The sequence below is a fragment of the Parus major genome, chromosome Z, assembly GCF_001522545.3.
Source record: "Parus major isolate Abel chromosome Z, Parus_major1.1, whole genome shotgun sequence".
Classification (NCBI taxonomy): domain Eukaryota; kingdom Metazoa; phylum Chordata; class Aves; order Passeriformes; family Paridae; genus Parus; species Parus major.
In genome coordinates, this window is record NC_031799.1 from 40,151,334 (window position 1) to 40,166,210 (window position 14,877).

Genomic DNA, 14,877 nt, shown 5'->3' on the forward strand with positions numbered 1-14,877 from the left:
GTCACTGTTCACAATGCAGTGGCATCAATTGAAGAAACCCAAGGCAGAAATAAAGAAATTGCTACCAGTCACTGAAATTGTCTCCAAGCCGGACAGTCCTCTAGGAGTTAGCCCCAATTCCTGGATATGTCAGAACTTTAATCCTTGGGACTCAGATGGTAGAAGTGGCTAATGAGACTTTGTTTGATGATTGCCATTGGATTTGCATTTTTAATGATTGTGATAGCTGTTGTACCGTGTCTGGTTGCTCAAGTTACTTCTTCTGTCTTTTCTCCTATTGTTTCGTACATCACCTTGTGGCCAACCTATGAGCTGAGGAACAAAGTCCCTGAAGGACAGTATTAGAGCCATGGGGTGGTGCAAGGACTTAAAGAACACAGTTTCCTGTCTCAAACTGTCAAGTACCTTCATCACAGAAAGTACTTGCCTTTAAGATAAGGCATCACAGTGGAAACTTGAGGTGTGGGACAGAAGGGAGGAAGTGCTGACAGGAAGGTGCTAATTCTAGGCCCAGCAGAGGTGAGATCTGGTTAGTACATCCTGAGTTAATGCATCGGGACAAAAACTCCCACTGTAGCAAAGGGTATGGGAAGCAGCTGCTCGTATACATATCAGCAGTCAAAGAAAGATCACCCCAAATTAGGGAAATACTCTTCTGTATTCTTCCTCACTCCCTCCCTTGTTAACAGTTAAGGCACATTTAAACTTCTGATCTTTAGTTCTTCATCCTTAATGATCTTAATTTTACACTTGTCCTGATTTTTGGCTAGGACAGAGTTAATTTCACAGTTGCCAGGATGGAGATGTAGCCTGCAGCTGTGTGGGCAGGGCAAGGTTATTTTATACTACCCACATCATCACTAGAGGGCATGGCTTTAAATTGGAGAAAAAGGGAGCATGATGCAGAATGGCCATTATTTTGTTCTGTTTTTCCAGGAGAGCAAAGCAGCCAACTGAGTAGTGTGTGGGCAGTCCAGCTGGAGGATATGTACATTGTTGTTTTTGTCTCAGGCCTGGGTAAGGAGCATGGATGCAGGCAGAATCACAGAATGAACTGTGTTGGAAAAGACCTTTTAAGATAATGAAGTCCAACCTATGACCTAACACCTCCTCATCAACTAAACCATGGCACAGAGTGCCACGTGTCCATTCTTTTTTTAAGCATGGCCAGGGATGGTAACCCCACCACTTCCCTGGCAGACAATTCCAGTGCCTAATCACTCTTTCTGTGAATAATTTTTTTTCTGACATCTAACCTAAACTTCCCTTGGCACAGCTTAAGACTGTGTCCTCTTGTTCTGTCAGTTATTGCTTGGGAGAGGAGACCAACCCCTACCTAACTACAACCACCTTTCAGGAAGTTGTCAAGAGTGATAAGGTCACCCCTGAGCCACCTTTTCTCCAGGCTAAACACCCCCGTCTCCCTCAGCCATTCTTCATAGGCCTTGTGTTCCAAGCTCTTGACCAGCCTTGTTGCCCTCCTCTGGGCAATAGAATGTTGTGTTCAAGTGTCTCAGCATCCTTCGTAAACTAGGGGGCCCAAGAAAATTTGTCTGCCTTCGTTTTTCATTGTTTCGGTCTCGGGGAAGAAGGTGGTGGCTATGGTAACGTCTGCAGTATTCTCCTTTGTTTCAGGAATCTGTGTGTCTGGACACAGTAACACTGTGTCAGTTGGACTTCTACAAGCATTTTTTGCATGTGATAATCCTTTTATACACTGTTGTTATTAGTATTGTTGCAACTACTGTTGGTGTTCCTTAGCTCATTGCTGTTTTTCTAGTGAATTGTTGTCTCAATCCATAATCTCTGCCTTTTTGTCCCTTTCTCAATGGATCAGTTGGGGCAAAGGAAGTGGCAAATAGGAGCTTAATTTCCAGATGGGTTTGAGCTGCATAAGAGCCCTTATAAAGATATCTTTTTATGAGAATTTCTGTGAACTTCTGGAGTAGGGTTTCCTTACAATAACTGCATATTAAAGCTTCCTACATAGTGATTTCTTCAAGTACATGGACAGATAATGGCAAGTTAATAACGGAGCTTTTTACAGGTTATGTTGAGATTCTTACCTGTGTGCATGGAACTGGTAATTCCAGGTCTCTAATGGATCAGACTGACTGCTGGTTTTGTTTGCTAGTATGCTTTAGGCAATTTGGAGTAAGGGCCTTTTTTCCACCCTGCCCGCTTATAAAAAAACAACAAAACCCCCTAGCCTGGTACTGCAAGGGCCTTTGTAACCCTGAAGCTAAAAAGTAGTTCTTTTACATAATCATACATACTTACTATTTTGAATTGTGTTCAAGTATGTTGAAAATGTTAACTTGCTCACAAATGCATCCACCAAGGAAGCAAGCCAGATGTTCTTTCTAAGAAGTACCCAAAAGGCAGGTGAAAACAGTAGTATTTTTGATGCCAGAATTCCGTATTCATGTTGGATAGAAAATTCCTACTATATCCGAAGGGGTGGCATAAAATATCAAACCAATCAGATGAGAATCAAGATGACAAAATCCTAAATTTATAATTGCCTAGAATGTCTGAAATAATTTTTTGTATGCAGTAGGATTTAGACACACTTTAGAAAGTGTCCCCTTGGTATTATTTCAGAAGGATAGGCATTGGATTCTAGATACCTAAACTTTCAGGAAAGTACTTCTTGCTATCTGGAAGGACCTTGACTCCTAAATCTGAATGTGAATAATGAGTTTCAGTGGTGCAGCACTAGTTAGGTCTATTGACTCTTATCTTGGGCTGGAGAACTTTTGGAAAGTCTCACATTTCACAAACTTTTTCACCTATGGATTTTAGCAATTTTAAACTAAAATACATATTTACATGTGAATATTTTAAGACAAAGACCCTATCCTTCTTTGCATAGTGCTTAGAATTCTGAAATTGATTCTTCTCCCAGGAAGCCAGGGCTTTTCAAGGAATATCCGCTCCTGCCATCACATTCAATATAATGATTCTTCCTGTAATTTTAAGCAGTTGTCCTGCATGGCAGGTCTGACGTGATTACTCCGTGTTTTGGATATTTGGTGTTTCTCAGTAGACAGTGAAAGGTCCTATTTCCCTGGGTTTTTTGGGTTTTCATGCTGTTGATGGATGGGTGCTCTAATGCAGATAAGAAGACACTAATTTTTAGTATCTTGAATCGTCCACAATGATGGGAGGTATTGAAAATGCATGTGCATACAAATATATGTAAACGTAAGGGTCATGTGGACACTAAAAATTATTTATAATCTTGGAGAAAGCAACATCATTTTATCATTTAGCCTATAACACTTTTTTTTTTTTAAAATCAGAACTAGCTGCATTCTAACATGGGGACTGAGAATCCTGTGCCCTTCTGACCTCTTCACAGATGCTTGTTTTGCAATTTAGAACTGCAGTGAGGGAGTTCTGAAAATTAGTCTTGCAAGGTAATACTCTGATCCTATAAAGATGTTAATTAAGTCTCTGAAATTAAAAAAAATAAGTAAGTTTGTTTAAAGTATTGCTTCATAGTATCAGCTCTAATGACACTTTTACTGCTGCCTTTACAAAGTTGCTCAAATAGAAACTGTCAGAGTTTATTTCAAATTACAGAGTTTATTTCAAATTACACCCACTGTAAATCTTAAATGCTGAATTGCATGTAGTGTGAGACAGGCTGCTTTAATGATTTGACATGAAGGAAATGTAATAAAAGTAAAGCATTCTGGATTCTCACTGGGTTCTTTTCGGGTTCAGCACTGTACTGGGTTCTCGAACTGCTACATTTTGCTAACTCAGAAAGTGAAAAACAAGCCTCAATAGAAAATAATGGAAATTACACTTTCAGGATTTTTCTCTGACTGTTCTTCCCATTCATCTTTTTTTTTTCATGTGTGTAAGAACTTTTGAATGCAGTATCCACAGGTTGCCATCTACATGTGATCTTTTAAGACTATACTAATGTTTAAAGTTAATGAAATTAAACTAAAACAAAATAAATCCACCTTTCACCTTGATCACTGTTTCTGACTTTAAGAGAGCTATGATAAGGACATGTGCTAAAAGATGACATGTTTAATGAAACTGGCTCATACTGTGGCCTGAGATAGCAGCTTTCTGAAATAGTAGTACCCTTTTTAAAGCTACCCATCTAATTCTGAACCTTTGGGATAATTCTTTAACATAATTACTGTCAATAGTTACTGTTCTACTGTAGTGTTACAAAGTTTTTTTTGGGATTCCTAAGTTATGTCTGTCACACTATATTGGGAACGGTGAAGCGTGACACTGACTCTCTTAGCTGGGTTGCACAAGAGAGCAAGTTTTGTTATTCCAGATCTTCTTTTATAGACAGGTCTGAGAGGTAAAACTCTCATTGGTCATTAAACTGACATGTCACCATCACTGGACAATTGGGGAATACCCCTTGACTGTTTCTTGCAACAAGGATCTAAACAACACATGCAAAGGTTGTTGTTCTCCAAGGACTGTTTAGATTCCTCCTTATGCTTTCTCAGGCCAGAGTGAGAACCTTGTGTGACCTAGTTTTACACAGTGCTCCTTGCCTGCTTTCAGCATCCATATATGTCAGCTTTCCTGATATCACTCTTGTCTTCATAACTGCGGTGGTTTAACACCAGCTGGAAATCATACTCCAAATGAGCCTTGTTTCTTCGCCCTACCCTTCTGGTAAGAGAGGAAGGACAAAGGCAGACACTATGGGTTGAGATAACAATTACTTAAAGCAAATGGGAGTGGAATAAAAAACACAGTAACAGCAGTGATGTTGATAACAAATGTATAGAAAATGAGAAGGCTTTACACAGAAAAACAGGTGTTCACCACCATGACTTAGCTTTGCCCTGGCCACCATAATAAAGACAAGATGGTGGCTGTTCCTGCACTCGGTGCCATGTGGTTTCCCCAGACAAAGACAATGTGGCAGATGCTCCTCACAACTGGCTCTCTCTCCCTATCTGCAAGCCCAAGACAACAGAAAACAGTGACAGACAAACCCCCAAAAGCAAGACCATCCATGTCAGACTGCACCATTCCTGATGTCTGCTTCTTGAACCAGTGACACTACTTTTGACATCTCCACTCAGCTCCTCTGGGCTCCACTGTGCTTAGTCTCCTGAGGGATTAAGAGCCACAGTCTCCTGATGGACTGTTTTGCCATTCATTTCCACTTGTGCTCACTTCGGTTTTCAGCTTGATGGCATCAGGGTACATGGCGTATTGGTGCCAAAAAGCCTTATATTCTTATGGGTCTAATCTGCAAGGTAATCAGATCCACATTCTGGTAAACCTGATTATTCCTTTCCCCCTTCTGTTCAGAGGCAGGGCATGTCTCAGTCTGGTCATGGTACTTGTTACTTCTTGTAAATAGGACCTGGAGGTCCCTTCAGGAGGATCAGAAATACCATCTGTTTTAATCTCTCTGAAAACTTGCCCAAGGAAAACTGGAGCAGCATTTATTATTAAAGAGTTTCATGTAGTAGTGCTTATCCTTCCTCTAAAACAGGTAGTGCTAGAGCAGAGGTGGGTTTTCCATCCCACTTCCTCACGTATTCTTGGTGGTCATGCAGGTGGAATCACAGATTTTGGTGTGTATCCTCTCTCTCTAGCTGGGGAGCTGTGTACCTTGTGGTGTGTATCCTCTCTCTCTAGCTGGGGAGCACGTGCTGCTCAGAAACTCCGATTTGTACTGGTAGGGCATGGGACACTTCCTTCTTAAACTTTTGGTAGTCTTTTTTAAATTGCTGTTGGTCCTCTTCAGTTTCCCCGCTAAACTGTTGTAAGTACTTGGGCAGTCATTTCACAGAGGATATGCAGTCCTGTATTGGGATGGAGACAGTTTCCTCATATATCTGGAGTTGGTAGCCAAGCAGTTCACTTTTTTTTTCTCCTTCCTTCTATGACTTCACTGCCAGTGAGTTGGCGTGTGACACTGGTGTACTCTGTGGGAACTTCACTATGTGTTTTGTGTATATTGGATGTCATCTGTATTTTTGAATTCTTACAGATTACCTCCAGCACAACTAGTTCTATCAGATACTGGATACCTTGCCTCCATGGTGCTCCACTTGCGTTGGTGCACTAAAAATTAATTCATTAAAAGATACCTCTCCATCAGACTTGACAGAAGTTACTTCCAGAGGCTAAGAATTTCTGGTCTGTTTTAAATTCCTTGATCAATGCCTGCATTCCAGGACAGGGATCCTAATTGCTTGGCTTCATTGCCATCTAGTGTTGCACCATTCACTGTGATATCCCAGCACGAAGCAGCAAGATCAGTAGGGCTCACTAGGCTGTCAGCTGTAATCATTTTGTGTGTCTCAGAGCTCACCCATGGATAGAGATCAGGATTATGTCTGGCCCTGTCTTTTCTTCTGGTTTTGAGGATCCTGTTTCTTCATCCCTCACCATGCAAATTGATTTGTTCTTGGAATTTCTTCTTCTAAACAGGGGAAGCTGCTACTGGCATGGGTTGTTCCTGTGGTTCAGTTTGAGTGGCCTTGCTGTCTGTTGCTCTGCTTCACTCTCCTCCCCCTGAGGGTGCTGTATAGTAACAAGCAGTGTCTAATAAGTAATAGCCACTGTCTAGAAAGTTGCATAACTTTGCACCTCTCTGGAGCTGTCACAGCATTTTTCTTTCAAAATGTTTCAAATATTTCAAATATTTTGCCACTTTATCTAGGCCCTGTATTTTCTAGGGGAGAGCTTCCAAGACCACTGGAGCAGCTTACTCCTTAAAAATCTGGCTCATTTTCTCTACCATCCCCTGCTACTCATGACTGTTCGGTTCCAGGGCAGTTTTCTGAACAACTTCCCTGATGTCTCTCTCTCCTGACTCAAAACATTGTGTAGACTTCACTTACTCTAAATTTCACTTACTCTGGACTGCACTGAAGAAATTTGGCCGACATAGCAATTAGAATATGAGTTCTTTGACATCCAAATGGTATTCAAGATTCTCAAAAACTGTTGTAGCAGGCCCAAAGGAGGAAAAAGGGATGAAAGACTGGGAAAAACCATTGTTCTCTGGCCCCGCTACGGGCTGGGTACTATTATCAATGAACTCCGAGGTACCAGCCAAGGTCAGAACAGGTGAACAGCGCTGAACACACAACCCAAATGACTTTCATTGCTGTTGATGTTACCAAGTCATAAACTGATACCACACAATGCTGCAACAAGGCAATCCTGGTCCTTCTCTCTACTCTGAAAAAATAGCATCATTGAGGAGCATGTATGGGAGGGAATGTATACGGGGTTAAATATCATACCTCTGTGAACAAATAGAGCAGCTGTAACTATGGAGTTCTGTACCTAATACACAGATTCTTAGATCAGAGTTATCTCTATCCCTTTGTGGCTCATAGTGGGTACCAATGAATGTAGTGGTTTGACACCAGCCACAAATTAAACTCCATATAAGCCTCTCCCTTTCTTCCTGACAGAGACTGTGGCTTGAGATCACGGTTAAGTGAAAGTGAACAGAATAAAAAATGCACAGTAATAGCAATGTTAATAACAAAAGCATACAAGAAGGGAAGGTGCATTATACACAAAAATGGGTGTTCACCACCTCCATGTAGTGCTCTGTGGCAGGTGGGACAAAGACAAGATGTCAGGCACTCCCCACAGTTGGCTCTCACTGTGCTGCAGGCCTGAGACAATGGAAAAGAATGACAGACAAGATTATTCATATTGTGCCATGCCACTGCTTTGTTTCCTATGGCTGTTTACCACCCCAGTGCTGCTACTTTTGCCCTTTTCATTCTGCTAGGGTAGGTTCCCAGCAGCACCATGGCGTTTAACCACTCTGCTGGGCTCAGCTGTGTTCACCACCCAGAGCCACACTCTCCTGAGGGACAGGAGAGGATAGTGGCAAGAGGGGGCAGGGTCCACTCAGCTGATTCCAGCAACCTCTCTGAGGAAGAGGTAAACAAAGTAATGTAATTTCTGCAGGGTATTCACCTTTTCTTTCCCCCAAGGCTGTGCCCTGCAGTGCTCATGTAGATGCTATAGAATAGCAATATAAGCCATGCCCATGCAGTTCTGAGTTCCACGCTCTCCCTACAACTGCAAGAACTTATTAGCAGACCTTTTTATGTTGTTTCTCATTATAGTTAATATTAGTATATAGGTGAATAGTCTGCGTGTTTGTTTATGCTAAAATATTTTAGTAAATAATGAGAAATTGCAGTGTGCTTGAATTTTAAAGACACCTTGTCAACCAAAGACAGTCTGCTTGAATTTCAGATTCTTTTAATCTTCTGCTGAATAATCTGCAGCTTCATCACTATGGCATTGCAATGTGGAGTTAACTTTGAATTTTGTGAGTTTATATATGTGATGAGAGTGGTTTGTGTTGGAAGGGGACTTTAAAGAACATCTAGTCTAATGGCCCTGCCACTGGCAGGCAGGGTCGTCTTTCCCTAGACATGGTCAAAACCCCATACAGCAACCTATGTGTGTTGCTTATATATATGTACACACAGTTGCACACCAGTGCTGCTTGTTTCTGTACAGTTGTAGACAACACCTCTCTGGGTGGAGGTAACTATGGTGGCAGAGGCCATCATAGTGGAGAGTTAGTTGTACTTGATTTGGGGTCTTTCAGTTCGTAAGTATGTTTCTGACGTGTTATTTCCATGGTTGTCAGCTGCAAATCACTTTTATCTTCAGACTTCATGTACTGTAACTACTTTATTCTCAGACATCAAATCTTATTACCTACACGAAATCCTAGTATAGAATATCAGAAGTTCCTAATAACTAATATGCTGCTTAAGCCAGTAGGATGTTTCAAAAATTTGGAATTTGAGTTGCTGAATTCTTGTACCGCAGGAAAGTGTTTGGGATTTTTTTTATTAGGGAATGAAAAAAAAAACAAACCCAACAGTAAGAAGCTAAAACTGACATATTTTTATTCCCCCCCATTATTTGGGAGATATTCACTATATCACTCATTAGATGTTGAGTCAGGTGCAGAAGACTTGCATAGAATGATCCTTTCTGCAAATATAATAAGGATTAGGGAGTCTGAATAACAGACTAACATGCTCAATATCATTCTTTATACAACTTGTTAGTGCTGGAATAAACTATACTACTGTGTCATCTGAAACATGTACCAGTAGCTCTGAGGTGATTTATGGAAATCATCACAATTACTTACCGAGGAATTTAGTTGATACATTTTGGTTTAGAATAACTCCTTCCCCAGAGCATTCTTGTGAAGTACTGTTCTCCCCTGAGCATCTATGCAGTGGAAGTTCTCAGCGAGAACTGTTTTAGATAGTGAAGTAAAAATGTTGAAGCCCACCAGGTGGTGCCAGAAGGCCTGTTCACTGGTAGCCGGAACAGACCTGAGAAGCCTGACTTTTGTCAGAAATTGTATCAACCTAATACAAGCAATGCATGCTATTACCCTTCCTCTCCTTCCAAACTGCTCTACTCCAAATGCATTTCCCCAGCAAATACTTCTGTCTGTGTTCATAATGGCAAAATTTAATGCTGGTTAGGAGTGAGGTACTTAAAATTGTGGGCTTGGTGTCAGCATTAATTACTACTGGTTTTGTGCTACTAACATCCCTCTTCAGTGGATAGCAGAGCCATGAAACTTTAACTAAAATGCTGTAAACAACATTGTGTCGTGTGTTGCAGTGAAATGTATGCAATTTTATGGAAATACAGACATGAATGTTAACTAAAACTTAAACTAGGGAATTATTTTAGGTGGCTATGCTTATTTTCATGGAGTTAAAAGCTCATATGAGCATTTTAGTGTTTGTAAACAAGTTCATAGAGAAAGCTAAAATATTTTATAGTGGAAACTGAAGTCTGTGGATGTTTGTTTTTCCATAATTTCTCTTTATACTGCAAAAATTATTCTTCATTACTTAATCTTTTCTGTCTTTATGTCATGTCTTTCTGTCTATTTTGATTGTATGATTCCAGTATTCTTAAATAGAACTGGTATGATTGACAATTTGTAATGATAGTGTTTTTAATCTAGCACTTAATAGTCTTTGAAGCACTCCTCAATAATTAGACTACTATCAGACAAAGTAGTCATCTAATTTCCACGTATTTTCCTAAAGTATACTTTTGTATGGAAAGGCTTGTGAAAAGAGATGAGCAAGACACCTGGGCTGGTTAGTAGCAGCTCATAAGTCAAAACAATGTCTGTCTTTTAAGTGAAACCTGCAGCTTCACTGAACATGACCTGTGCTGTTGAGTGTTGGGGAAATGGGTGTCTGACAAGTAGGCAGTTCTTCTGAAAGTTACTGGCACTCTGTAAAGTCTAGTGTAACTCACTTTGGATATATCACTTTGTATCCAAAAAAAGAAACCTACTTATGTTGGATTTACTGCCACTATAGACAGAATGACTCTAAAAAGTTGTTTGTTTCATAGGTCATCTTACTTACAGCTAGCCAAGGCGTTATTTGCTCATTTTTAACAGCAAATGGTTGCAACTGAGTGCATCAAAGTGTGTTTTGGCTTTGTGTTTCCTAACATGGCATTTCTTAAGACTTGCAGTAAAAGAGTTTTCATTTTATGAGTCTTATAAATTAAAAGCTAGACTTGCCAATACATCAATCAATATAGCCAGGTTATTAGTTTGTTCAATAAAAGGGTGAGCAGTGGCAGCACGGGATGCGTGGAGGTCTCCGCCCCAACCAACGCACAAATTCAGGTCTTGAATGGTAGTCTCTTATACCATTCAGGGCACTTCATTTCTTCAAATTTGTAGTTATTTTTTACTTGATTTTCTTCATGATCAGCAGTTGCGGTTTTTGAATATCTGTTGGGGAGGTGGTCTGAAACGGTCTTCCAATGTCTCTCCAGCCTCCCATTCTTAAATATATTTTTTCTTACCATTACTTTGGGTTATACAGTTTGTTTAAGCAAGCATATATATTCTGATAGCATACATTTTGCAAGCCTTCTTTCAGTCATTTCACAACCTACAGCTAGCATGTCTAAAAAATGTCTTCATAGGGCCTCTTCCTCAGTTTTTACAAAACTCAGGGTCAGCATGTTTCAAAATGCCTTTGTAGAGCTCTCAGTTCGTGTTAGTCCTACTTCCCCTTTTTAATTGATTAAAAATCCTTCCATACTCAAAAAAAACCCAACAAGTTACAGCTTTTACAAAGGATAGTTTGAAATTTATACTACAAGGTAGTTTAAAGCTTATGTTAACGACTAGCAAGTAATTACATTTTGTTGTTAAACTATTAGCTAGAAGTTTATAGTCTGATTCTTAAATGTTTTCTTTATAATAATCCCATGGTCTCTGTCTGCATTACCTGCAGACACACTTACATAGGTGGGTGCTATTCAATTGTCATGAATCACTGCCTGATTTCTCACAAGTTAATTTTCTTTTCTTGATGATTTTCCATATTAGGAGATAAAGATATTTGCATGTTGACCTTAAGTCTGATATTTTGTCATTTATTACATTTAAGAACCCTAAGTTTTACAGGGTTTAATGTATTTTTAATCAAATAAGTAAGACTTAATTACATATTCTTAAAAATTTCAAAGTGTTCTTAAATTTCATAAATTTGTTTTCAGAAAAGCAGGTTGCCTCCTTGTTTGTGTCTTCAGAACTGTCACTATGTAACTGAAATATAAATTGAATTCAGAATCCTAGTGTTAGGAAAGCACAAGTTTCACCTTCATCTACCAGGCTTTGGTAACAGTTACTGGCTTAGTTTCTAGAAAATTAGTTTTAGCAGCTGGATTTTAATTTACCTTCAGTAGCCTTGTGTCCATCCATGGGTTCAGGGAGCATAGTGAAGCACTTCATTAAATGCTAGCAAAAAAAATTGTGGCTTTAAAAGGATTAGGAATAATGTTTTTGTCTCTGAAGCATTATTTCAGATTTGGGGCACAGTAATGATTTGGGATATTATAAAAAAAAAAAACAACTTGTAGAAAGCCATGTCTTTTGTGGTGTTTTAGTTATTTTCCTACAAGTAACTGCATAAGCAGTGCAATCAAAATATTTAGTACTTCATATTTTTACTATGAATTGGAAATCTTGTGAGGGGGAAGTGCATAACACAGATTTACAAAATAACTCCCTTGAATAACAGTTCAACAGCTTACTGTAAAAGGGTGTATTATTTTCTAAATCTGAAGAATTTCACATTTTGTGAATTTGTGGAGGTGGTGATGGTGATTTGGTATATGTTTTGGAGAGATTGTTTTTTAGTTTTGTGGGCCCTGTCTCTCACACATTAGCAGTGGCATTTCTTAAGGAAATGACCTGATCTCATTTGTGGCAACACTGAAGTTGTGAATTCTTATGCATAAATGTTTCTGACCCAAAAATGTTACTCTGAAATAAGAGTACCTGTAATGCTTTGATTTTTTTCACATGGTCAAAAATGTCTGTAATTAAATCCTGAAAAAGGTGTTAAAAAGCTGTCCTCAGTTACCTCCTTTATCTAGAGGAATGTGATGACTAAATGCTTCAGGAATTTGATGATCTTAGGTGGAGAGAATTGCCAGAAACTTAAGCAGATCAGTGAATCATCAGATCTATGAGCTATCAACCTACTCAACAAATTGCTGCCATAAGCAGCCAATTCAGTGAAATCAGTGTTTTTAAAACCTTTTGTGTTGCGTTTTTTTCAACAGACTTTTTAAAATTTCTTTGAAGCAAAATTATTCTGCTATGTGAGTGGGAACATGTTATTTCTTACCAATGGAAAGAGCTGATTGATGCTTTAACCCAGTAAAGGTAGTACAGTTACTTCTAAGTTAGTAGTCATACTTCCTTCCCTGTGTTAAGCTCAATGTTTTTTAAGAAGCTTTCCTTTCTCTGTGTAATTCACACAGTGGTGTGGGACTTCACTGTGATTAGGAGATAAAAGTAGTAGCCCTTGTACTTGTTTGGCTGTTTATGTCTTGGTTTGCTGAAAGTTTTCAGAACAGAGCATGAAGGAATATCCTTATTGCATGTGAAAATAAGCATTAAAATGAGACTTGGTTAAGATATAATATTTTTGTTTCAAAATGAAGCTGCTTACACTTCACCTGTTTTGTTTTTCAGAGTACTGTAATTGAAAGTGCATCTTCTACATTTGAGGAAAGACAAGTTCTTGATTGCATGGTGGATTAGTAAGTGATTGTCTCATCCTAAGGCTAGAAAGAAGATATCCTGGAAGTTGGAAAGAACTGGATTTTCACCCTAGTCCAGCAGCTTTGCTGCTCACTTAAACACAGATGAATGAAGACCCCATTTGGAAAATCACCAGGTCAGCGGTCCAGAGCTGATGCAGGTGAGGTGTTCTTGCTGGATGGTTTTCTTTGCTTTTAGTGGATAAAAGTGTTCTTACTTTATTGACTTTTAAAATATGTTAATATATGTTCTGCAGATGTTAATGATTTTAGATGCCATCATACCTGTTTTATAAGAAAATTTACTTTTATTCTAGATCATGGCTTGAAATGACAAACAAAAATTTAGTAGTACAGATCTGACCTTCCTATTTTGTGTTGTGCCAAAAATTATTAATCGGTGACCTGTGTGGGGAAAGCAGCATATTTTTTATCACCAGTCATTCTGAATTGTAGCTTTTATGAAATTCCCAAGAAACCAACTGACAAGTGTAATTGGGAAGCCTCAGTTAACTTACAAAATATCTAAGCAATAGATCATTTGGATGCTTCCAAATACACATTTGATTCATTGAAAACTGAAACTCATACTGGAGGATTTCTCAGTAACCCTTTGGAAACTTTCAAACTTGTATTCTGAGGCTGTGTTATGATTTGCTGTGACTTACTTGAATCGTGTACTGATTCCAAAGGTAATACAGTAACCTTTCAAGTAACAGCTACAGGTTTCAGAGGAGAGATACAGTGGGAAGTCTTGAACACTTGGATCAGTGAGGAAATGGAGACATTGATGGGCAGAACTCCAGAGGTGTCAGTGGAGGGTGTCAGAGGGCAGCATTGTTCAACATCTTATTCAGTGGTAGGGATGGTAGGATTGGGTGCACTCTCAGCAGGTTTGCTGATGACACCAAGCTGTGTGTTGCAGTCAGCAAGTCAGCATGCTGGAGGGGAGGGATACTATCCAGAGGAACTGGACAGGACTGAGAGGTGGATTTCTGTATGCCTTGTGGCATTCAACAAAGCCAAGTGCCAGGCATTTGCATCTGTGTTGGGCCAATTCCAAGCACAAATACATCCTGGATGAGAATGGTCTGAGAGCAGCCTTAATAAGAAGGACTTGAGGGCAAATGAGGTGCTCAAGAACGACCCATCAGGGTATACTCAAAGCTTCAATAGCCTCTCATGTTCGGAGCTGCATCAAAGGCAGCATGACCAGCAGGTTGAGTGAGGTGTTACTGCCTCTCTAGTCCACTTCAGTGAGACACCGCCTGGAGTACTGAATCCAGCTCTAGGGCCCCTAATATAAGAACGATGTCAACCAGTTGGAGTGAGTCCAGAGGAGAGCTATGAAGATAATCTGAGGCCTGGAGCACCTCTCCCACAAGGACAGGTTTCAGGAGCTCCGGCTGTTCAGCTTGGAGAGAGAAGACTTCAGGATGAGCTAATTATGGCCTGGTGGTACCAGAAGGGGACTTAAAAAAAAGTTGAAGAGGAGCTATTTACAAACTCATATAATGACAGGACAAGGGGAAATGGCTTCAAACTGAAAGAGAGTAGGTCCAGAGGATGGCTATGAGTGACCGAAGGGCTGGAGTGCCTCTTATGAGAAAAGGCTGAGAGTTGTGGTTGTTCAGCCTTGTCTCGGGTTGCAATGCAAGATGTAACCAAAAGTATGTATTCTATTACCATCTGTTAAAACCAGGTGTGGCAGTGTTCTTTATCTCTTCCATGAGCCATCCTCCCTCCAGTGGG

General features: G+C 39.7%; 1 protein-coding gene across 10 annotated transcripts in view; it reads left to right on the top strand.

Annotated features, from left to right (window-relative positions):
- SPIN1 (spindlin 1) overlaps positions 1-14,877 on the top strand; it is a 59,459-nt gene that overhangs the window by 23,681 nt on the left and 20,901 nt on the right. For 8 of the 10 annotated variants that reach the window (XM_015653188.2, XM_015653186.3, XM_015653191.3 and 5 more), the window contains exon 2: positions 13,058-13,286. In XM_015653188.2, the coding sequence (XP_015508674.1) occupies positions 13,235-13,286 (52 nt within the window). In that variant the 5' untranslated portion in view covers positions 13,058-13,234. Of the gene's footprint in view, positions 1-3,403; positions 3,423-12,723; positions 12,746-13,057; positions 13,287-14,877 lie in introns of those variants that run through there. The other 2 variants (XM_015653193.2, XM_015653189.2) reach the window with 2 other exon arrangements.